This window comes from Struthio camelus, chromosome 10, assembly GCF_040807025.1.
Source record: "Struthio camelus isolate bStrCam1 chromosome 10, bStrCam1.hap1, whole genome shotgun sequence".
Classification (NCBI taxonomy): Eukaryota; Metazoa; Chordata; class Aves; order Struthioniformes; family Struthionidae; genus Struthio; species Struthio camelus.
Window position 1 is genome coordinate 23,300,284 of NC_090951.1, and position 23,638 is coordinate 23,323,921.

General features: G+C 62.5%; 1 protein-coding gene across 1 annotated transcript; it reads right to left on the bottom strand.

Annotated features, from left to right (window-relative positions):
* Positions 1–1,783: 1,783 nt before the first annotated feature.
* Positions 1,784–22,946, bottom strand: LOC138068520 (maestro heat-like repeat-containing protein family member 2B). The gene is made up of 41 exons (XM_068956348.1): positions 22,862–22,946; positions 22,352–22,432; positions 20,426–20,565; positions 19,935–20,057; positions 19,515–19,680; positions 19,021–19,119; positions 18,308–18,459; positions 17,742–17,885; positions 17,118–17,210; positions 16,848–16,917; positions 16,622–16,735; positions 16,372–16,445; positions 15,998–16,117; positions 15,693–15,800; positions 14,764–15,055; positions 14,459–14,499; positions 13,436–13,543; positions 13,145–13,264; positions 12,866–12,961; positions 12,554–12,706; positions 12,083–12,205; positions 11,651–11,721; positions 11,332–11,467; positions 11,107–11,202; positions 10,517–10,621; positions 10,206–10,329; positions 10,005–10,114; positions 9,704–9,859; positions 9,430–9,584; positions 9,012–9,174; positions 8,547–8,713; positions 7,868–8,005; positions 7,557–7,668; positions 7,314–7,460; positions 6,831–7,013; positions 6,532–6,684; positions 6,226–6,348; positions 5,981–6,083; positions 5,781–5,846; positions 2,397–2,480; positions 1,784–2,251 (listed from the first exon to the last, which is right to left on the bottom strand). Exons 1-41 carry the CDS (start codon positions 22,944–22,946, stop codon positions 2,202–2,204), a joined length of 4,944 nt encoding a protein of 1,647 aa, XP_068812449.1. The 3' UTR covers positions 1,784–2,201.
* Positions 22,947–23,638: the final 692 nt, after the last annotated feature.

Genomic DNA, 23,638 nt, shown 5'->3' on the forward strand with positions numbered 1-23,638 from the left:
CCCAAGCTGAAGAGTCTCCTTTCAGAAGCTAGTGGCCTTCAAGAAGACACTTAAGCACACCGCTAGGAGTCCAAATGGGCACGCCAGAGGTGTCCCGAGCAAGGCTGAAGCGGGACACAGCTGCTTTCCTTCGCCAGGAAACCCCCAGGCTGGGCTGCAGCAGCCTCCTTGCCTGCCCTGGGGACACTGTGCTAGGAACTGCTGCTGGCAGCCTGCAAACACAAACACGGGTGCTCCCACATTAGCGGCCCTGGGGGGCAACAGCCTGCAGGCATCATGCTGCAGCAGAAAAGCCTCTCAGCTGCACCAAGAGCTACGAGGTTAAGGAAAGCACTCCCAATATGACACTGACTCGGCCCAAAGCTGCTTCAAAAGCCAAGTGTGCTCAGGGCAACCTCTCCGCTCTCCCCTCAACAGGCTCCCCCAAGTGCATGGCACAGGCAGCCAGGTGGCCACGCCTGCTGCTGCCCACCACACAGCCCCACTCACCTCCAGCGCCTTCATTTCCCCAGCGCCACCTTGGGCACCACCACCTCTTCCTTGCTCCCCAGGCACTGCTGAGTGGTGGCCATCTGCTGCTGGTATCGCTTCTGTGCTTGGCCACCACCTGGCACCTGCCCTCCCCTGAGGGGCCGAGAGCCCGGGCCCTCCACAGGGCCAGGACTTGCCCTCCCCTCCCTGTGCCAAAACGCTCCACAGTCACCACGCGCCCTGCAACCGCCCCACACCAACCCTCAACAGCCGCCACGTGCCTCAGCCACCTCGCTTTAATGGCTGCCACGCACTGCGGGCACCTGCTGTAACAGGTACCTGGTGGGTGAAACGTGACCCATTGCCCATGCAGTGATTTAGGAGCAGGTCTTCATACCAGCTCTTCTCACAGAGCTTGTGGTTTTTTTTTTCTCCTGTTAATGGAGAAGGATTTACAGGTGCAGAGAGAAGAGCCTACTCACCAGCAGGCAGTTGAAATGCTCAGTGACCTTGCCTTCCTAAGGGTCTTATTTTGCCCTTGAGCAGCTGAGGTTTCTGTCCCCTTCAGAGGGAGCTCAGCCCAGGAGTCAAGAGGAAATTCAGTGGTGAGCTGCCTCGTAAACATGTCTGGGGAGAACTTCCGTCGTGTCCTCAGGCAGCCTTTGTGGCAGTGGAGGGGGAGGCTCTGTGTCCTTGGCACAGGTGCCACCAAATGCCTGAATTGTTCACCCACCTGAGAGGCAGCTTGAAGAGGGTGCCAGCTGATGGTGGGTTACAGGACTGGGCCTGCTCAGAAGGTGTGCAGTTATTGGCAGTGGTGCAGTCTGGCTGGTCCTTGTGGGGCTAGTGTCTTCTGCTGCTGCTCCCCACTGCTGCCTGTGTCCTTGACTTCTGGGTGCAAGAGAGCTGGGGCAGCTTCTTGCAATGAATGCTGGCACACTCCCTCAGCAATCTGGTGAGGTACTCCAGAGGCACATGCTCACCCAGAGGGGCCTCCCCTTTGTCTCTGCCTTCTTCAGGCCACTCCGCAAGCACTCGTGTCCATCGCAGCCACAGTCCCTGGCGCTGCAGTCCAAAAGCATCCCCGTTATCACCAGTGCCACTAAAATTGCTTTTCAAAAAAAAAAATTTTTTTTCTTTTATTCTGTGGCAAGTGAACGGCCAGAGGTGGCTGTTCAGTGCTGTTCAAACTCAGTGAGGTACCTAGGGTTAATCCCACTTCTGTGGCATGCTCCTCGTGCAAGGTTTAGGCACTCTGCTCCTGTGCAAGCTGAAGGCTCTGTTGTTCGTGGGGGGCAGGAGGGAGCCCTGGATAGGCAGTTCTTCAGCTTGTTCTTTCGCCTGTTAAGGACAAGATACGATGTACGCGTGCTCTGCGAGTTGCTTGTGTGTCAAATGAGCCCTTATTAGAGGCAGGTATAGCGGGGTTTTTTAATGCCAGTGCCTAAAAAGAAATGGGGTTTTGTGGGTGTGACTGACCCGAAGGTGTTTGGTGGAGGATGGTATGTTTCTCCTGGAGATCTTGGATTCCTGTCCAGGCCAGGAAGTTGTTGCTCTCGGATACATGATGGTGTGTGCTGGAGAGCCTCAGTGTGAGGAGGGATGCTGTGTAGGAACCCAGAGGAGCAGGCCAAAGCAGCTAGGGGCCAAAGAGAACCATCTCCAAAGCTGCTTGCTTGGGGGACAGCAGATGCGTGGGTCCGTTTGCCACCAGCCTCGTGGCAGGAACACTATCCAGCCCCTCCACGCTGGGCTGGGTTGCTCTTGGCAGCGTTGTGTCCTGGGGACGGTAACAGGGCAGCAGCTGCAGGGCTGTTGCCAGTGGTATGCCTGCTGTGTGCACGTGTGTCATCTTCAGGCAAGCAGGGGAAGGAAGAGGAAAGCTGGAGGATGGCAATAAATTGGGAAGATGCCTTAGCACTTACCTAAAAACACGTCCTCTTCAGTGGTTGTATCTCTTGGTTTTTCGTTCTTGGTCCCCCTAACGCACACCGAGGCCCCCGTTGTTGCTGGGAAGGGTGAGCACCCAAGGGTGCAAGACACTCAGCCTCGCGTGCAAAGGAGGCCTGAGCTTTGGTGGTAGTGGCTCTCCTTACTTGTGCAGTGTGTGACAAGGCACGTGAGGTTGTAAGGTTCTTGCAAGGGATGTGAATCATGAGCACACAGGCCTTGGCAGGGCAGGCCACAGTCTGGTAATCTGTCTCAGAAACACTGGGCTATGTTGTGCTGTTTGGGCCTGAATTCATGAGCTAGCAGCTAATTGGTTAATAACCTGCAGCAGTCTGCCCCCCTCCCCTCCCTGACTACAAGAGTGACCTCTGAGGGACTCAGCATATCCCTGGTCAAACCACCTGGTGAACCTGTGAGGTGTGAATGGACAGGGAGATTCTGTGGTAACCACCTCCCATCTGTCAATCATAGTGAAGGGGCTGGAATATGCACATAAAGGGTTAGAACATACCTTCCTGATTGGCTAAAGGCCACATGCCCTAATTTGCATCAGCCTATAGAAAGAGAGTGGGGGGGGGGGGGTGGGGTGAGGGGGACCTTGAGGTGAGCAGCTGGAGAGTGGGGGAGGTTTGGGGTGGAGGAGCCCCAGTGGCCTTTCTGAAGGCTTGAAGGAGCTTGGCAGCCTTTTTAAAGGCCGGGCTCCAGCTGAAGACATCAGGAGCAGGGGAATCATTGATGACCACAAGAGGGCCTGAATGGTGGTAGCTGACCACTGTCCCCTAACAGGGCCTTGCTCTGCCTCTTCCCCCTCAAGTCAGGCTGCTGGCTGGGACCACCATTGAATCTGACACCCAGGAGACCCCTCTCTGGGGGGCAGGCACATAAGTGTGGGTGTACCACTTCTTGAGGGTGTGGGTTTGAAGCTCCATTCTCATAACAACCTGAGACCAGTAGGGCCTTAGTGAGGTTCAGCTCACCCCTTGCCTATCAGGTGGCATGTTGTGCAGGTGTGACCCGATAGACCATCCTACTCTTTACTGTGCACTCTCTTGCTCTGTCTGTCTTCCTTTTTGGGGGTATGGGGATCTTACTTTTGAGCTAGCTAATAGAACAATGTAAGCCCTAGATATGTGGTATCTAAATGAGTTATTTGTGAATAAGTTGTTAGTGTTGTCACTCCTTCTTGCTTATTTGGAGAATCTCTGTAGACCTATGCACTCAGTAAAGCTCCCATCAGCCCCCAGGAACCTGTTAGTTGTGAGTGGTTAATGAAGTTGTTGAAGAGGCCTTTTGCTTGGCTCAGGCATGCTTCTTCATCCAACAGCACCATAAGCTTTCCAGGTGTTGTGCAACTGTTGACTCACTGCTGACTAATTGAACTAACTGAGCAATTAGCTTAGGAATGGTGGCTTGATATTGACTCCCTGGTCAATAGTGCTTCAGTACCTAGAAGCTAATTGCTTAAGTAGTGCTGAAAGTACTGGAGAAATGTTGAATAAATGCTGGACTTGGACAAGGGTGTGACCCCCCCCCCCCGTCTCCCCCAAAAGAACAGTTTCTGGCATGAAAGCATCTCAATGGGAGGTTTGTCCTGGTGCATGCTGGTCTCCTTGCCCTCTGGGTGCTTGCAGATGGACCCCCACCCCACCTCGAGGAGGGTCCATGCACCCTGTCCCCCACCTCAAAAAGGGCCCCCTCAGCCTCTGCTTTGGGGCTGGAAATGCCGGAGCTTGCCTCTGTTTCCAAGTCCCCACAAGGCAGGACTTAGCCCCAGTTTCCAGCCACAGAATCAGCCACCTCAGCCTCTGTTTGCGGACCCCAAAAGGCAGGACTTAGCCTCTCTTTTGGAGCCCAAAAGGCAGGACTCCTTCACCTGTTCTTGTGCTTGAAAACAGGGAAGCTTGAACACCAAGCTTCCCTTGGTGGCCCTAAAAACACAGCACTCGGCCTCTGCTTTTAGTCCCCACAACAGGCACCCTTGCCTCTGTTCTCAGAGTCCCAAAAACACAGGACTTGGTCTCTGTTTCTGGAGCTGGAAAACCTTGGACTCTGCTTGGAGGATGCGAAAGGGCCAACTACGCCTCCATTCCAGGCCCCCAAAACAGAGGCCTTAGTCGCTGTCTGCAACCACAAGCACAGCAAACTTAAAAGCCTCTGTTTCTGGCCCCCAAAATGCAGGACTTGGCCTGTCTTCAGACACAAAGGCAGCCAACTAAGGCTCCCTTTCTGGGCCTCAAAGTGGCCTAACTAGCCTGGGTTTGTGGCCCCAGGAACCCAGGATTTAGGCCCCCTTTAGGGCTCAGAAGTGGGGAACTTGCTCTCCGTTCTCAGCCAGAAACACAGCCAGCTCAGCCCCTGCTGCTGAGCTCCACAATGCCTCCCCAAGTCTCTGGTGGTGGCCCCCAAACCTCACCACTTCCTGCCTGCCCTGGCACCTGGCCCCCAAAGCCCCTGCCGTCGGGCTGCAAGTGCAGGGCTTGGGGCAGCAGCCTCCACCTGGGATGGCCCTGGGTGGCTCTGGGCTGTGCTTAGGGCCAGGGCCGGGGCGTCCCTGCTGGGAGGGCCCGGCCCCGGGTGTGGGGCAGCCTGGGGGCGTTGGGCTTGGGCCCTTCAGCCTTTATTCCCTGGCCTGGCCCCACTCCCAGCCCTGGGAGAGCGGCCCTGCCCCCTTCCCCTCTGCAGCCCCACTCACCCCCAGGGGCTCCCAGTGCCCCTCAATCCCTGCAGCCCCCACTCGCCCCTTGGGCCCTCCACTCGCCCCGGGGCCCCTCTCAGCCTCAGGCCCCCCCTTACCCCACTGTCCCCAGTGGCCTCTCCAGTGTCTGCAGTGCCCTCCCTCACCCCATCTCTCTGCTTCCCATGGCCCCAGGCAGGGCCCCAGGCTGGGCCGGGGGCACTGGGGCCACATCCTGGGGGCAGCAGGGCCGGGGCCGGCGCAAGACCCCCACAGAGCCTGGAAACAAGCTGGCGCCTTCCTCATGCGGATGGAGCTTTATTGTCCTCCAGCCTCGGGCTACTGGGGCCCCCGGCACGGGGCACCGCTGCTGCCGCCAGCCACGCACGGGGGGGCCTTGGCGTGCCACTGCCTCTGCTGAGCTGCAATGACACCAGAGGGAGGCACCGTGGGTGCTCGGCTGCTGTTTCCCCATGGCCCCCCATGGCCTCCGGAGCTCCACAGTGCTCAGCTGGGGGCAGCTGTCCTGGTCAGGAGCCTGGGGGCTGTGCAAGTCCTCTCTCCCCATTCCACACCCCCCCCCCCGCCCCCCCACTTTCGGCACCAGCCACCCTGGCCTGGTGCTCGCGGGGCCTCTGGACACCTCCCCAGGACGTGGGGTGGGAGCTCGGTCTCTGTCACCTACCTCCCCACAAGAACGCCAGGTCCCATCGCTGGAGCCACTCAGCTGGCGCTGTGTCCAGGATGATGCCTGGCACATGGGGAAGTGCAGCCATCAGGGCATGGCCCCAGTCCCAAACCCAGCTCCAGCCCTGAAGCCCAACCCCGGCCCCGACCCGAGGGACGTGACCGGGAGCAGCGCGACAGCCCTGCACTGCCTCTCACCCAGGACGGTGACGGCTGTCACCTGCGACGCCTGGCAGCTCCCCATGCAGCAGCTCCGGGCTGTGCTGAAGAGCCTCTCCAGCAGCGCGGGGCAGTCTTGGGCCTAGGGCAGAGCAGGCACGTGGGAGCTCATCTCTGGCTCCAAGCGCCACCCGCTCCCGGGTGCCCTGCAGCCGGCACAGGAGCCACAGGGCAGCCACCCGCCCGCCTGCAGGGACGCAGGCCCCAGTGCAGAGCTCGCTCACCAGGTGACTGCAGATCTCGTCCTGCAGCTCGGCCGCGCTCAGCCCAGCGCTCGTGGCAATGCGCCTCCGCACCCTCTTTGACCCCAGAAACGGGGCGCACAGGTGGAGAGCACCCTTGCACGCCTGGAAAAGAGCATTGGCCCGTCACAGGGACGCTGAGCGCCTGCCCGCAGCACCAAGGGAGGGAGAAACCTCGCTGCCGCGCTGTCAGCGAGGGCCTGCAGAGACACCAGCAACAGCAGCACCACAGCTCTGCTGGCACCACAGGGCTTTCTGCAGATCTGCAGATAGCAGAAAGCTGCTTACATCGGAGACAGCTGGGGCTGGGTCCCGCAGGTGCAGCACAAGGCTGGGAAACACTTCCTCCACCTCTCTGCTGAAACTGGACCTCCTCCCTGAGGCAGACGAGGCCAGAGTCCCATAGAGGGTGAAGGCCAAGCGACGCAGCACCTCTTCCTCCTGCGAACAAAAAAGCCTATGTGGCGGGTGCTAACAAGGGTGCCGCCTACAAACCCCTTGGCACTAGCGCGGCACTGCCCACAGGGGGATGGCAGCCCCAGGACGGCTCTTGCCTGCCCAACATGAGAACGAGTGGCTTCACTTACCGCCCCCAGGAACGCCCGGGTGGACCTGGCGATGTCTGCCAGGGCAGAGCCCACGGCACTCGCCTTCAGCTGCCCCAGCACCTTCACCAGCGCCAGCAGGCTCTCGGCAGCCACCTCCGCACCGGCCACATCCTCCAGGCCCCTGCACAGCACCTCCACCACGGCCGCCCTGTGCCTCCGCAGCTGCAGAGCGACAGGTGCACAAGCTGCTCACTATCCCTGCCTCCCACCGCTGCCCTTCACCATGGCGCCAAGGGCTGCACTTGCTCGAGCAAGCCCAGAGCAACCCCCTGCCTGAGGAGCCCCGCTTTGCATCCACTTTCCCCTTTGCTACCCTGCTGACATCAGAGCGAGGAGCGCGGCCTTAGTACAGCCCCACGTCTGCCTCTGCTCGTCTCTCCAGGCTCCGCAAGCCCCGCACACCTCTCCACTGGCACCTCTTGAGTTCGGACTGTGCTCAGAGCGCAGAAAAGGCCGTCTCACCTTTGTGGGTGCTCCACTGGCCATGTTGCCCACGCCTCTCATGGCCATTTGCCGCACGGTGTTGATGGGGTCACGTGATCTTTCTAGTAGGGCCTTCAGCAGGGGCTTCAGGAGCTTCGTCTTCTCCACCAGATGGTCCTTCACCAGCTGCAATAAAGCCACGGGGCTGCTAGCATCGGGACGCCATTCACGCCAGGCAAGACAGGACCCCTCCGAGCCCTCCCTGCCCTCCTGCTGCCTCACCTCAGCAAAGAAAGCCGTGGCCGTGAGCCGCAGGTTTGCCGAGGGTGAACCCAGCCACGGGAAGAGGCTCTGCACCAGGCGCTGCGGGACAAGCTCTGCGCGGATCAGCACGCTGCGCACAAAGCACGAGCAGGCTCGTGACACACAGTCACACAGGACGGCCACGGGCCACAACTCCCAAATTCACCGACTCCAATGCAGATGCTGCTCTGCACCTCAGCAGAGCTCCCGGGCATGAAGGAAGGTCCCAGCAGCCCTTTCCCTGGGCATAGCCCCCGCGACAAGGCAGGACACATTGTGGGGGCTCTCACCTCGCCAGGAGACACACGCCGGCGGTGTGAGCCTGGGGGTCTGCCAGGGATGCCCACACTCCCTGCTCCCGGAGCAGCCGCAGCCAGCGCTCCTCCAGGCACCTCGCCAGCACCAGCTCTAAGGTCTCCACAAAAAGACTGTGGGGGAAAAAAAAAAACCCCAAAGAAAGCTCCAGGGGCAGAAGTTTGGGGGCAGATTTCTCTTTGGCAGAGCTAAAGCAGCTCAGCCACTTGGGGAGCTGTTCCTCCGCTCATCCTAAACTCCACCAAGGGACAGGCAAAGTACCCCTGAAATGACGCTCCAAGGTCTTCAAGTCTCAAGCTAACTGAAAACTGGCATTTTTGCCCTTTGTCCTGCCCCAAACCCACAGACAGCAGGAGAAAGCCCAGAGTCCCTGGGCTGACTCCACGCCAGGCGCCCAAGGCACTCCCCAAGTGCTCTGCTCAGCAGCACTTTGGGGAGAGTGCCTTGTAGGTGGCACACAGCACCGATTTGCTCCTGCCGTTGCACAGCAGGAGCGTGGGCAGAGCATGGCACTGTGGGGAGCCTCACGATGGCCCCAGCTGGCGACACAGAGTTTACAGGCAGCCCTGCACCAGTGGGACAGTTGGGTGTGCCTGCAAGGCCATGAACCACACAAAGAGGCCAACCCCTGCCCCTGCCCCAGCCGCTCCTCACCTGCCCGGTGTGTCGTTGCTGCCCAGCTCCCCCAGGGACAGTGCCATCTCCTCCCCCAGCGTCTCGCTGACCTGCCCCAGGAGGCTGGGAAGCAGGGAGGGAAGCAGGTGCTGGACCAGCGTCTTGCTCCGCAGGACCACCAGCACCTCGGAGAGGGCGCGGGTGATCTACAGAGAAAGTCAACCAAGAACCACCTGGTAAAACAAGGGCTTTTCCCACTGTCCACGTCTCCCTGCCACCCTGGGGGGGCTTTTACTGTCTCCAATTCTCACTGCAGCGACAGCCTTGTGGCCCGGCAGCAGCAAACTGTCCCGACTCCCCACACCACTTACACTTCCACCCCCCTGGCACAGCACCCCGCCAGGCTCCACGGGTGCCCGCAAAGGGCACGAAACTCCCTCACGCTGAAGCACGAGTTGGAAAGCAGGCGTGAAGTGGCATAAATGCCTCTGCCGCTGACCGTACCGTGCGAGGCTCCAGGGCAGCCTGGCTGCTGCCCAGCTCTTGAGTGCAGCAGTCCCTCTGGTGGCTGCTCTTTCCAGCTGCCCTTAATTTTTTGGTTAAGCACACCAGGATGTGGCATCCCAGGGTGCTTCTTCCCAGGCTCCTCCACAGCTCCACCATGTCACTGCAAGAGAACAGACGCTCGCCCATGAGCCCCTAGCTAGCCTCGGGCACCTGCAACAGCCTCACGAGAGGCCAAAGGCTCTCCTTGTCTGCAACGGGGCTGGCCATGCCCAGCTCGGGACAGAGACACGAGCCCACGATGCTGCAGCGCTCAGCCTTTCCCCGGGGAAGAACCACCTGCTCCCTCGCGGGACCCCGCAGGCAGGTGCGCCCTGGGGCTGGCTCTGACTGCAGAGGGAAGGCCGAGGGCACAGACCTGTCCATGGGCAGGCGCTTCTGGAGGAGGCTGTCGAGCACCGGCTGTTGGTGAGAGCGGGCCAGGAGGAACATTGCCCGCAGCGCGAACCCCCTGGGCGTGCTCTGCCGGGTGCTGCGCAGGCAGCTGGAAAGGATGGTCACCATTTGGGGCACCTGAAAGCAGGAAGGCGAGAAAGAATGGCTCGGTGCGTCCTTTCCCCGTCCTTCTTCGGGGCCAATGGTCAACAACAGAGAGCAGCTAAAGGCGAATAGAAAAAACACCCCCCTCTCACCTCCTCCTGGAAGATTTGCTCCCCGCGCTCCCCCAGAAAGGTGAGCATCCACCGCCCAGCGGCCCACACACCCATGGGCCTGGCGCACAGCAAGCTCTCCACGATGGCGCTCGTGAAGTCTGTGGCCTGGGCTGCGGGGCAGGATTTGCAAACAAGCTGGGGAGAAATCAGGAACAGAAGAGACCACGTCATGGGTTGCTCAGATGCAAAACTCATGTCCTGACAGGAGTACTCGCATGCAAACTCGCACACACACACACATATACCGTGGCCCCCTCCCTGCTTTTTGGGGGCCAGTTACCTTCGCGATGTTGGTGGAGGTCGTGAGCAGAGACTCAGAGGTGACGGCGTTGAGCCTCTGACACAGGCGCCTGATCTCGTTGCTCCAGGCCGCCTCATCCGTGGTCTTGGCTGGAGCCAGGAGAAAGGGGAGTCACATTCAGGGGGAGCGAAACTCCGACCCCACGTGCTGGGGACGTGAAGTCTTGCCCACTCTCCTCACCTCCTATTTGGAGCAGGCGGCCGAGGCAGGTCGCTGCCCGCTGGCGGGACACGGCTGACACGTCGCATGTCAGAGGCCCCAGCAGTCCTGCCAGGGAGCCGAACTGCTCGCACGCATGGCCTCGCTGCAGGAGCAAGAGGCAGGCAAAGAGGTCACTGGCAGCCCCCGCGGCCACTCGCCCTCTCCCGGCCACGCTGCCCCCGAGCTGTGGCTGGGCAGGGGGCAAACGAGGAGCCGTCCTGCAGCCCCAGGAGACCCACAACCCGGCGCCTGCTGGGGCAGCTCTCCCTACGCGCATGGTCCCTGCTCACCCTGTGCTCGCGTCGCTCTTCATAAGTGCCCAGCAGCTGGACGCAGACCTGCAGGGCCCTCTCCCGCTCGCATGCGTGGGCCGAGGTGAGCCAGCGCCGCAGGACCTGGGCACGGGCACACCTGTCTCACCACGGGCGTCTTTCCACCCGAAGCCCTTCGCCAGCCCCCTCCTTCCTCGGCCTTGCTGCTTGCACAGCCCCGGTCTCTCTGGGCACCCCAGCCCCAGGCGAGGAGCCCTTCCCTGTGGGGACCTCCCTGCTCTGGGCTCTCGCTGCGGGCAGCATTGACCTGTGCAGCACCCCTCGCACACGGCTGCGGCTGGGGAGAAGCTCTGGCTCATCCAGGGGGCTCGGCAGGACACTGCGAGCTGCCTGCAAGCAGGCTGCTGCCGATGGGAAAAAGCTTGGGTGCCAAATTAGGGCAAGGGGGCCTGAACCTAGGACCATTTCCCTGTCCGCCACAGCAGGGTGTTACCCCTAGTTGCAGGGAAGCTCCCCTCCTCACACCAGCCCTGCAGCAGGATCCCCACGCCTCTGTCCCGCTCTGACAGCAGCGACGCTTTCCCCGCCCCCGCCCCAGGGACACTCACCTGCACCAGGTCCTTAAAGCAGACAGGGGCCGGCTCCGCTCGGAGAAGGGCTGCCACGAGCTGCCCCAGCACTCGCAGAGACAGCGCGTGCACACCCTGGCACCAGAAAGGGGGACTGAGTTCGGGCACCCCATGCACTCGCCAGCACAGCCAGCGGCTGCCAGAGTGCGGGGCGCCCGCAGCTGGGCCCCCGCCCAGGGGTGGCCAAGAAGCGCCGGCAGGTACCGATGTGTGTGGAGCAGCTGCCCCCGTCTCCCCTTCCTTTGCCATCTGCTCCGGGCGACGAAGGCGCACGACGCCCTGGCAGCACTGAGCCAGGAGGTTGTGCTTTTCCTCCCTCCTCAGATGGGGCTTCAGCTTGCTGCCAGGAGAAAAAGGGAGGGACGACAGAGAGGGGGCTTACTAGCACTCTCCAGAGTGAGTCACACCACCACTGGCTTTGTCCCCATCGACAGCCCCAAATCCAACACCCTCAGCTCCAGCCACACCGGCTGTCTGGGCTGGGGCACGCAGCCACTCCCACAGTCCCGGGGACAGACCCTACCTCAACTGCTCGATGGCCACGATGGCCCGGGGGTGCACCGGCGACTCCTGCGGCTCCTCCTGAATCACCTCCTGCAAGTCACAGAGAGACACGCGCAAAGTGGGCAGCGGGCAGGGGTGAGGGAGAGCCTGCCCGCCCACCCCGGCCACGCGTTCTTCTGCAGGACCCTGCAGGCACTGGCCCCTCAACCCCCATGGCTCCCTCAAGGGTCCCGCAGGACGAGGCAGCAGCTCCCCAGCACCCAAATGTCCCACGCTCCCCTGCCACGGTTCCAAGTGCCAGCACCCAAGCACCCTGCCCCCTGGGAACGAGGCTCGGGGAGCTTGGGAGCTCGTGCACCGCCCCGGGAGACCATTGCTCCTCTGGGCAAACCTGCCCCACGGCAGAGCCCACAGCCACCCCTGCGTGACGGCCTCGGCTCTGGGCACTCACCAGCAGGGTCTGCAGCAGCTCCCGCTTGCGGCAGAGCTCAAACCTGGGGCAGGCGCCCACAGCCCCGATGGCGAGGCTGATCTCGGTGACACTCTGCACCAGGGAGAGCCTCAGCTGGGCATCCTGATTGCAGGGGAGGAAAACACACTTTGAGCTCCTTGAAGGGCTGGGGAACCTGCCTCCAAGCACAGTGCGGGGAGGAGACTGTGCCCTCTGGGAGCCCAGCAGACCCCAGCTCGGCACCCGCGGCCTAGGAAGGGACTCTCCTCGCCCCTCCTGGGAAGGAGCCTCTCACGGGGAGGCAAGCAGCTGCCCCAGCTGCTGGCCAGAAAGACCCACAGATCCCGGCCCAGAGGAGCAGGGCAAGCAGCGCTGGCGCGGCTACGATGGGAGAGGTGCGCATGGGAAGGGTGAGGAGAGGCCGGAGCTGGCAGCACCCGGCCGGCTATGCCCTGCGCCCCGAGCACCCACCTGGCGGCCCTCTCGGTAGAGCTGCAGGACGTTCCCCACGATGTCTCTCTCGATATGGGCCAGCAGCTGCTCCCTGGGGGCACGCAGCGCCATCCTGCCGTACACCACCATGAGCGCAGCGCGAGTAGCGCGGGTCCTCACCGTGTTGCTCTGCTGGGGGTTTGTCGGAGAAGCACCGAGACATCAGCCCACGGCCCCACTGTGCCCGGGACTCCGCACGCTCCCGAGGCAGGAGCTGCTCTGCACACGACCGGCAGCTCGGCTCCCTGCGCACCTCTAGCAGCTCTAACAACAACACCCTGGGCTCTTTACCTTCTGGTGTTTCAAAGTGCCCATGAACGCCTTCACCGAGGACAAGGCCAGCTGGAAGTGGCTCTCGGCACAGCGGGACACAACTGAAATCATTCCCTGCAACGCAGCAGAAACAGGGAGTTGCTCCCACCAGCTCCACTGGCCAGGCAGGACCTTTCCCACGGCAAACAGCAGTGAAGGGAAAACCAGCAAAGGCTGGAGCAGGCCACGCAGAGCCCCTCTGCCCTGGGGACACGCCGAGGACACTCGGCAAAGCAGGGCGACACGAGGAAAGCTCACCTGTGCCTGCCACAGCTCCAGGTAGTTGGCTTCTTGGAGATATCTCAGTGTCTGCTCTTGCACGTGCCTGAGACACCCACAAGCTGCCAGGGCCGTGCCGAGAGCCTTGTACAGGAAGCGCTGCAAGAGAAGAGGCCGAGCCCTGGCTGTGGGGACAGCCCAACCTGGCGGGAGAGGGCCAGGCCACGGCCAACCCCACCATGCTGGCACCCATGCCCAGCGACCCGAGGGCTCTCCGGCGCAGCCCTCGGACGCGTGAGCAGCGGCAGCGGCACCGCACAGGGAACAAACCTTCTCCCAGGACAGGCGGGGAGAGCTGCCCAGCTGCTGGCTCAGCTCCCGGCTCAGGCCCACCGTCCAGGCCTCACTCCCAACGACCTCCAGCGAAGTTCTCAGGAACTAGGGTGAAGAGGACGATGAAGCAAATGCTCACCTGCCCCTTACCAGGGTCTTGTGCACATCCTCTGAGCACGCAGCACCCACGGCCGGGGCAAGTGCAGGCTGCTCGGGAAGTGCCTGCCCTGCTCCGTCCTCCCACCATTTTTCCTGTCCCCTGCTTGCCCCATCCAGCTGGGGACCCCACACGCATGCCATACCTTAAGCAGAAGGCTCTCCCACTCGGCCACATGCAGGGAGCTTGCGGTTGTTCCTGCAAAGCCAGAGGAAGCAAAAGCCCTCGCCGTTATTCCAGCGGGCTCCACAGCAGAGCCCAGGGGTGGTCTTTGCCGTCCAAAGCCCCACAGCCTCAGGCCAGTGGGCTGACAAGAGCCAGCAAACCCAGGACCGTTCCCCTCCACCAGGCTGGGGAGCTGAAGGCATTTTCCTGCCCCTCCGCCGGCCCAGCCTCTCCCGCCTGCCCGCACCTTACCTGCCAGGTGCTGCAGCAGCAGGGGGATCTCTGCGGCCCACTTTGCTCCCACGGCTCCATGGATCGTGCTGGGGAGCGCCTGCAGCAGCTGCAGGGCCGCTGCTCCACGGCCACCGCCCGCGTGCGGAGACACCGCCGCCACCACCTAGGCCAGGGCAGCAGGGAGACGGGCTCACGCCTGCCCCAAGAGCTGCAGCTGCCCCCATAGGCAGGCAGGCAGGCAGGCAGGGAGGTTGGCACTGCCCCAGCTGGCAGCAGGCAGCTGACCCAGGTGCTGCCGTCCTCCAGGAGGAGCAGGAGCCCCTGAGGGGCAGGGGAGGCTCAGGCTGCCTCCGACAGCTCCTGCCTCCTCCCGGGGTGCCTGGCACTGGCCTCGGCACCATCTCTCCCCGCCTCTCCTCTTGCCCGGGCCTCAAAAGCTCTTTCCCTGGGGCCCCACTACTCACCAGCAGGCGAGCCAGCAGGGCCTGGGGAGCCGGCAGAGGGGCTGCGGGCAGAAGGAAAGGCTGCGTGAGACACCCAGCCCCTCCGGCCCTCCTCGTGCCGCATCCCACATCCCCGCATGTGGCTAAAGGGGACCCGGCTGCGCCGCCTCCACACCAGCTCTGCTGGGCTCCCGTGGCTGAACAGCCACCGCTGAAGGCAGCCCCGGCATGGCAGGAACAAGCCCCCAGGCCCCCGGCGAGAGCTGGCTGCAGCAGTGCCAGGCGGCTCCGCCAGGGAAGGGGCACGCGGGGCAGAGCCCTCGCACCCAGCGAAGGGCACTGCTCTGCCCTGCACTGCCCCGGGCCTCCTGCGTGGGGCCGCCAAGGGACAACAGGGATATGCGCTGCCCCGCTCACACCCAGCCTGGCGCAGCATGCCAGGACTTTCTGCTCCCCACCTAGCTCCTCAGATTCTAGAGCCTCGGGTGCCGCCTCCTCTTCCTCGCGCCCTGCGCTCTCCTGTCTCTCAGCCAGGGCACGCAGACAGCGGCAGAGTGGGACCAGCATGCCAGTGTACTGGGCTGGCACCACGTACCGCAGCAGCCTCGGCCACAGGAGCTGCAGGCAAGAACCAGGCCGTTCAGCACGCCGGCATTTCCACCTCTCCATCCCTGTTCCCCCATCATTGCCACTTCTCTGGCACCGGCCCAGCCCTTCAGCCTCGGGCCTCCCCTAACTCAGAGGTTTCGGTCTCGCCCTGCCTTTCTCCTCCACCTTCTCTCCCTCTTGCCCACCGTGCTTCACACTCCTTTCCCCCTCCCTTTGGCTGCCTGGTTGATGAGAGCTGCTGGCACAGCTCACCCCCAGGGGGCAGGTCACCTCTGCACTCCAAGGGGACACAGGATTCCTATGGCCCCACCAGCCCCTACATCTCATGTACGGGATGTGGCCAAGACACATGCCCAGTGGGCTCGAGTCAGCCGCAGCATGCGCTGAACAAGCAAGTCCGGCCCCACAAAGCTAAACCCCAGCTCTTCTCCGCTGCTTTAGTGGCTAAGACAGGGGTCCCAGTGCACAGAGGAAAGCCTCGGACACCCCCAACCCCACTGCTCACAGAGCTTGCACATGGAAAGGACTGGTGCGTTTCCGTGAGCCGCACACACTCCGCGGTGTGTCGGGGAGAGGTTCAGGCCACAGGGAGGGTGAGGAAGAGCGTCCCCAGGCAAGAAGCAGCGGCAGGCGGAGGACAACTCACTTTGGCCACCCCTCTGGCAGACATGTCCAGCGTGCCCAGGACATGCCCGCACAGCCGCTGAACAGCCCTTTCTTCCCGGGCTTCCACCGCACAAAGGCTTCCCATGGCCTGCGAGACAGAGGTGGGAAACACCCGTCACTGCCCCTTCCCAGACCCTATGGTGCACAGCGATGCAGAGCCCCCTCCCACCGTGGCACCGGTGTGGCGGCCCTGCTGCACCCAGCTCTCTGCTGCCAGGGACGCCCGTGGCAGCACAGCACAGTCGGAGCATGGGACGCAGCCCTGGCGCCTTGCTCTGCCCTTACCAGTCTGCCCGAGGCCCGGCTGAACTCGCTGAAGATGTGCCCCACCACGTCCCACGCCGAGCAGCCCGGGGCACTGGAGCGCAGCAGCTCCCCGATGAAATGCAGAACTGCCTTCCTCACCTGCCAGGGAGGCTGCTGTTATGACCCCGGCCCACAGCCCCAGGGCAGGCTGCCTTCGCAGCGCTGCAGCCCTTCTGGCTGGGCCAAGACGACAAGGGTGCAGCAGCAGCCCACACTCCACTGTCGCCACTGGGCTTTAGCCCTGTGCCCTGCCTTTGCCTGCTGCTACAGCCCCGCCAGGCTCTGCGCCAGGGAAAGGGTGGCTCTGCCCCCGCGGCAGCACCGTGGCACCATCCCTGCCCAAAACAGCTCACCTGGGCCGCGGGGTCGCCACGCACAGACTGCACAAGCTTCACAAACAGGGGCAGCTTCTCCCTCATCTCGGCAGCTGCAAGGGACAAGGAGAGGTGTGCGCTGAGGCCGAGCCCCCATTTCCGGAGGGATTCCTCACAGCTCCCTGGCTTTTTGTACACAAGTGGGACAGAAAAGCAGGGCCAGACTGCGATGGCAGAGGAAGCAGCAGCATCCCGGGGGGACTCCATTTCTCTCTCCTGGCACACTGACCATCAGAGCGGACCAGAGCTTGCAGCACTTCCACGGCTGCCACGCGATCAGCCTTGCTCCCGCTCCTCAGCTTGCAGTACAGGAACACGATTGTCTCCGCGGGGCAAATTTGGGCTGCGAGGAGGAAATCACGCTCAGCATTAGTGACCAGCATCTTCGCACCCGGGTAGGTTTGTGACACAGCTGCCAGCACACGGCGGCACGGCGCTGCCTCTCCTCTCCTCACCCTGCAGCACGGCGCAGCGGCACAGCTCTGCTCTGTGCTCTGGGCTGGGTGGCTCGATCTTGTCACAGAGCTGTGAGAACAAGGTGTGTTTCAGAGAAAGCCAGATCGGTGTGCAGAGGGACAGGAAAGAAACTGTGCTGTCAGCCCTCGTCTCACGGGCAGCTCTGGGCGCGGCCCCACCACCAAAGCCCAGAGCTCCGGGCGCACGCAGAGCTTTGCAGCTGAGGCTGCCCAGGAGCCTCAGGCCAGCAACGTGGCACCAGGCCTTACCTGCTGGTGCACAGCAGCGTTGATGGCCAGAAGCTTGGCCCGGGGCACGAGGGTCTGAACGTCCGCCACAGCCCCCAGGAAATAGCTGAGACTCTGCAAGGGAGCATGAGAGGGCGAGGGGGGCTCTCACCGCCAGCCGCCCGGAAAGGGAGAAACCGGCATCGCTGGGAGAGGCCATGGCCTGAACCCACGTCCAGGGAAAGCCCAGCCCCGCATGGGGCTTCTGGTTCGTCCTTCCCACAGAGCAGCAGGAGACCAGGAGGTCTCCTCTGCACAGCCCTGCTGGGACAGCCTTTCCTGGCACGTTTCCCCGCCCCCAACCTCTCCCTGTCCCAGGGGCAGGATGCAGCCCTGGGTGCGAGGGCAGAGCTCCTTGTGCACCCCCCCCCAGCCCGGGAAGTGGCGCAGCCTCCCGTCCTGAGCTGCTCGCTCCAGCGACTCACCGCTCCCTCCTGGCCCTCCTGCCTTGCTGATTTCTTCCAGCAAGAGCCCAGGAAGCCTCTGGCCTTTGTTCCCCATTCCTGCCCAAAGGGGTCCCAGCTCCTCCCGGCACCCCGCAGCTCCCCAACACCTTGCGGCACCCGCACAGCGCCCGGCTGCGCCGTGCCCTGCGCAACACCTCACCGTGGTCACCCCAAAGGGCTCCCGCACTTCTCGATACTGGTGCAGCAGCCAGAGGAGCTGCTCCCAGGCGCGCTCGCGGTGCTGCTCCGCGTGCAGGAGGACACCCATCATGGCACCCATCGCCCTGAGGACGGCCTGCTTGACCTGCCGAGGGTTGGCGACATGCGGCGGTGAGGGCTGAGGGTCTCTCCAGCACTCGCCTCCCCCAGACACCAGCCTGCCCTTCCCGCGCAGGGGACTGTCCCTTCTCCCTGGCCAGAAGGGCTCGCTCACCAGCACAGAGAGCATTTCCTCCCGGCACACCCTCAGCCTGCCCTGTCAAAAAGGCCCTGGGATTCCTACGCGGAGTAGCAGGCCGGGCACTGTTGCTTTCTGGCACAGAGCCGCGAAGGAGAGCTGCCGTCCTGCCTGCCAGCTGGCACTGCTGGCCCCGGCATGCTGCCCGCAGGCTCCCGGCTCGGGGCCCTTTCGCAGCCAGCCTGCTCCCTTTGACTCCTTGCAGAGCCCCACCGGCCCCTGCAGACGTCCCTGCTGCTGCCCACGGCTGCAGAAGCAGCAACGCTCACCTCTTCCTCCTCACAGCGCCGCCAGTTTCTGCCCACGTAGCGGAAGAGTGGGTAAACAGGGGCGCAGAGTTGGGCCGCCCCCAGGCGAGGGAAGGCACATTTCTCCCACTCGCGGAAGTACGTGTTTATCCCTCGGCACCACTGCTCCACAACTGCAGCATGAGAAGGGAAACAGGATCGTGGCAAAGTCTCTGACCAGCAGGAGACCTCGTTTCAACCAGGCCCCCGAGCCTGATTTAAGCCGACGCCAGGCTCGCCAGGCCTCAGGTCTGCCTTCAGGCACACGTTGCATGAGGGTCTGAGACACCTGGGTTGAAATGCTGCCTTGTTTCTCCCCTCTTCCGCCCCAGCACACCTTTTCCTCCACACAGCCTTGCTGCCCTCCACCACTGCCCGCTGCAGCCCCTGCCTCTTTCTTCCCAAACATTGGCCCCTCAGCACAAGCTTGGAGGCTTTGGCAATTCTTTCCTGTGCTCTCCCTTAAAGCCCACAAGCTCCTTGGGGCAGCCGCACCGAGCGCCGGCCCGGCCTGCCCACAGGCACCCCGGCAGCACCCGCTGCTCCTGCTCGTTCAGGGCAGTTGGGGGCTGCTGAGGCTGGAGCTCACTGCGGCTCAGCCCTGCCCTGCCTGCCCCGAGACCCCAGCGAGGCGCCCAGGGCCACCCTGGCCCCTTCCGCTCCCCGCGGGCCCTGGCCGCAGCGCCGACACTCACCGCCGCAGACAGTGCGCAGCAGCCGGCTGCTCCCCACCTCGCTCAGCACACCGTGCAGGGCTGACAGCGTCGTTTCCACGAAGGGCACGCACTGCAGGGCTGCAGAAAGGGCAGGGGCGGTGGGGCGGAGGGCGGCTGCCGTCAGCCGGAGCTGCCACGGCCCGTGGGCTCTGTCCCCCGGCAACGCTGCCAGACCAGGGCTGTGGGGCCATGCCAGAGGGCAGGGGGACGGGAGAGCTGCCGAAGCCCTGGGGGAGGCCCTGGCATGGGGAGGGTTCCTGCCAGGGCACCCATGTACCACCAGCTGCCTTCCCCGAGGGGTGCGGGGAAGCCCTGGGGCATGGGGAGGACAGCGTGGGGCAGAGCCCGGCACATTTGGTCTCCAGCAGGTTCCCTCCAGCCCAGCGCAGCCCAGACTGTTTTGGCCAGGGTGACGAATCCCTTCTCCTGCCTGTCACCCACTGTAACGCGGAGTAGCAGGCCGGGCACTGTACCGTAGCGGGCAGCGAGGTTGCGCAGGGTGATGAGGACGAACTCCTCCGACATCCCCTCCAGAGCCTTCAGGTGGCCCTGCAGCACCGACATCACGTCGTGCAAGTGGGAGCGGGCCAGTGCCACCAGGACACCACTAGCGTCCGTCCTCACAGCGGCTGTCACACCCTGAAAGACAGCAGTTTGCGCGTGACAGCAGCGTGACTGGCCGTCCCCCACAGCTTGGCCTCGAGGCAGGACAGAGAACCGGTAACTCGACTCCAACTGTCCCTCGCTCACAAACAGCCCTGCAGCCACCTCTCTGCACAGCTCCCGGGTCACTGCCCCAACCCCCTGCCAGGACCCGTCCCCGAAGCCTCTCCTGTAGGACAGACGTGCCAAGCGCAGGGGTCCGGGGTTACCCTCAGAGAGGACAAGCTCACCTGGGCAGCTTGCAGGTCCTCGAATGCCACCGCTATCACTCTGTCCACGACAGAGTTCTGCAAATGGCTCTCGTCGTGCCACAAGACGCTCTCCAGCTCGCGGTAAATCTCCGCTCTGCCATCCTGGGGACACACCGCACACGGCAGCAATGGGACGTGTCGCCCTCACATCAGCTCCGCCATGCTGACGCCAGGGACGAGCCGCCGCCACCGCTCAGCACAGCCGTCGGGAGTGGGCGAGAAATCCCACGCTGGGATTTCCCAACCCAAACCCTAACCCTAACCCCGGGGACGCTGCCACCTCCTGCAGGAAAGCAGGGTGCGCGGTAGTGTCCGCTCAGCGCCACCAGCAGCATCCGGTTTTTGGGAGGAGGCACGGCAGGAGGACAGAGGCGCCATTGAGCGAGATCAGCTCACAGCACCTGGGGAAGCTGGGCGCTACGGGGAGCCCTCGAAGCCCCACGCAGCCCCATGGGATGCCCCCACCTCACCTCGACGCCTTGCAGCCGGTCCAACAGAGAGGTCACGACGGCGGCAAAGGTAGCAACGGCCGCAGGGCCAGAGCCAGCCGCCCTGCCGCCGTCCTCACCCCGCGCAGGTCCGGACTGGGGACCTACACAAGTGAAGAAACCTGGAAGGAAAGAAGCGGAGGGTTTGCGTTGCTTCAGCAGCCGCAGGGGCGGGCCCTGAATTGGGGCAAACGTCTCCCCAGCTGGAGTACGGGGTAACAGGAGAGGCTGGCAGAGCCGGCTCTGTGTAATCTGGAGAAGAGCAGCCCGGGGGCAGCTTGGAGCTGGCCCCAAGCGCATGACCCCGACTCTCCCCGAGCCAGCAATGTGGGCACCAGCTGGTCCCCGTCACCCCCATCGAGCGGGCCGGCAGGCTGGGTGCCGAGTGCGGCACCAGCCCCCACCTCGGAGCACTCGCAGCACCCCCATCGCGGCAGGACTCCCTGGACGGATGCACTGCTCCGCCAGCACCTCCTCCCGCGGGAGCTACGAGCCACTGGGCCAGCGTGGGCCCTGGGAGGGAGAGGGGACCTGGCCACTGTGACCAGTGAGGGGCCACTGTGACCCGTGGGGGGCCCCGACACCTCACAGAGGGCTGCTGGCAACGCGGGGCTGCGGGGGGGGAGGGCAGGCACGGCCGCACCAGGGACCCCCCCCCGCCTCGCCCCAAATGTGGGCATATCCCCCAGGCGCCAGCGCTCGCAGTCACTCGTCGGCCTCCGGTGGTTCTGAGCAGTGACCGTCTCCAAACGCATCGGCCACTTTAGGTTATCTCCTAAGATAACCTCCTAAGTGCCCATCCCAAAAGAGCACCTCTTCTGAATTGCGCCACTCTTCTAAAGAGCTTCAGGCAAACCACCAGCAGCCACCCGGCAACTGCCAGCTCCCACATCATCCCCTCAGCAAACACTGCTGCAGACGAAAGCCCTAAACACGAAGAGCAAACAAAAAAGAGGGCAGGGAAAGTATGCTAGGGACGGATCTCAGGACAAGGAGAAAGACTGACTGGCGCTTGGTCAGGATCCTGGCTGGAGACACCAGGCAGTGCGTTAAGTCCTTCTGAACATGGCAAAAATTAAGATGCTTTCATCGTCCTGAGCACCACAGACAGAAATGGCAGCAGACCTGCTGTCATACCCCTTCTCCCAGGAAGCGGATGAAACAATATTGTAGCGTTAAGCTTCTGGGCAGCTGGACTAAATCCTTCAAGCAGAAACCTGGGGAGAAGGCTGTGCCTCGAGCGCCAGACCCAGGCTAAGCAGAGGGGAGCTTTGGTTTGGGAAGCCACGTGGCCTAACAGAGAATTGCTCGGGGCCTTGGGCAGCTGGAGGCATCCCCGGCCACCCTGACTGGTGGTGGGAGCCTCGGCTGCACTGCGGGGCCTCAGTACCCCTGTCCTGCATGGGCTGCCACTCGGCGGGCACCTCACACGACAAGAGAGCTGGATATTTATGTCCGTAACGAGGCCCGAAGAAAAGCACTCCTATAGAAAGCCACCTGCCAGACAGCAGCACTGCCTCTGTGCACCTCCAACCCCTCCAACTGGGTATGAAGCAGCTTGAGACACTTCCCAGCTGTCACTGGGACACCTCTGGGTTTCCACAGGTTTTATTAAAAGCGTGGCTTTTTGGCATTCCGACAGCTACTCTTTCCAAAAGGCGCTGCAGGGAGAGCAGCTGGCCTACGGAGGCCACGAAACAGCAGCGCCTGCCTTCGTGGCACCTGTAGCTCTGCACAGACCTTCCCAGCTCACGCAGAGGCACCTCCAGCTCCGCGTGCCCTTGGGACCCGCAGCAGCCCTGACAGCAGCCCCTGCTGATGCTCCCCGAGCTCCCAAAAACCAACTCTGGAGCATCAGGCCCTCTGGCACTGCCCGCAGGGACTTGCTCCGCTCTACCCACAGCTCACCCAGCTGGATGCTGGGTGACAGCTCCGTCCCACAGGTCTCCTCAGCACAGTGAGGGGAGATGACGGGGCCTTGGACTGACACTTCATTTGAAAAGTAAAACTCATCTCCACCTCTCTATTTCCTCCCTAACAGCCTCCCTTCCTGCCTCACCCTGTCACCTGACACAGCTCCTCTGCACCTCATTTCCTTCCTTTAGAGGGACAGGCAAGAGAGAAAGGCCCTTTCTTTTACTCCCTGAACTGAGAGGAAAACAAACTTTGTGTTTTCTACTAATGCCAAAGCAATGTATTAAGAGTAAATGGTTTCTCAAATGAAAGGGTAACTTCCTGTCTCCAGTTCTAGAGAAATGCCTGCGAGCGCTAAAAGGCTCATAAAAGGAGTGTGAGAAGGGACCTCAGGACCCTCAGGAGCGGGCAAGGAACTGTTGCCTCGCAACACTCCTGTTGCCTTGACAGCCAGGCTGGCCAAGGTGCAAGGAGGGAGGCCAGACTCCACAGTGTCCAGCTGACCACAGGACAGTGCTGAACTGGGATTGAGGAAGAAAGCTTTGTGCAGGGTAGCACGCTGGCAGACCAGGCCCATCATGCCCAGCATGTCGCTGTCCACCACGCCTCCATGGCGATTACAGCACAGCTCTATTTGTTTAAGGACAAAGCTGCGGGGCTGCCTGCTCCCTCTGTGTGGACCGGCCACCCAGCCGTCAATACATGGGGAGCACTGCTCTCCGGGCTCTCTCTGGGCAGCGGGGAAGCACAGCTGAAATGCGGCACCTTGGGACAGGCTCACACTCCCCAGGGCACGCTGTTCCCTGCAGGGCAGCTGACCCCAAACAGCTTGGACAGCCCAGGGACAGACCTGCTGCCCACATGGCCTGCAAAGCCCCCGGGACAGAGGCTCAGAGCTGCTCCTGCTCGAAGGCTTTTTGTGCCCCGTGACTGACTTCAGGAGGCAAAAGCTTGTAAGCACAAAAAAACGAACAAACAAGAAAAACAACCCCAGAAGGATATTTTGGTGCCAACCCTGCTGGTGCAGCTGCTAACATAACTGTTTTCCAACCAAAGTGCATTATCCCAAGCAGTGTGTCGTCACAGTTTACCCAGGAAGGCTTGTGCACAGAGAGCACGGTGTGGGGAGTGATTACCTTTGGCTGTATTGATTGGAGGTAGGTTTGCTAATTCTGCTTTGCCTCAATTTCTGCAACAATAACAAAGCCTTTCTGAAAGCCAGGCAGAGAGCTGATGTCATTGGAGCGACCCAGTCCCCGAGGAGAAATCCCACAGTACCTG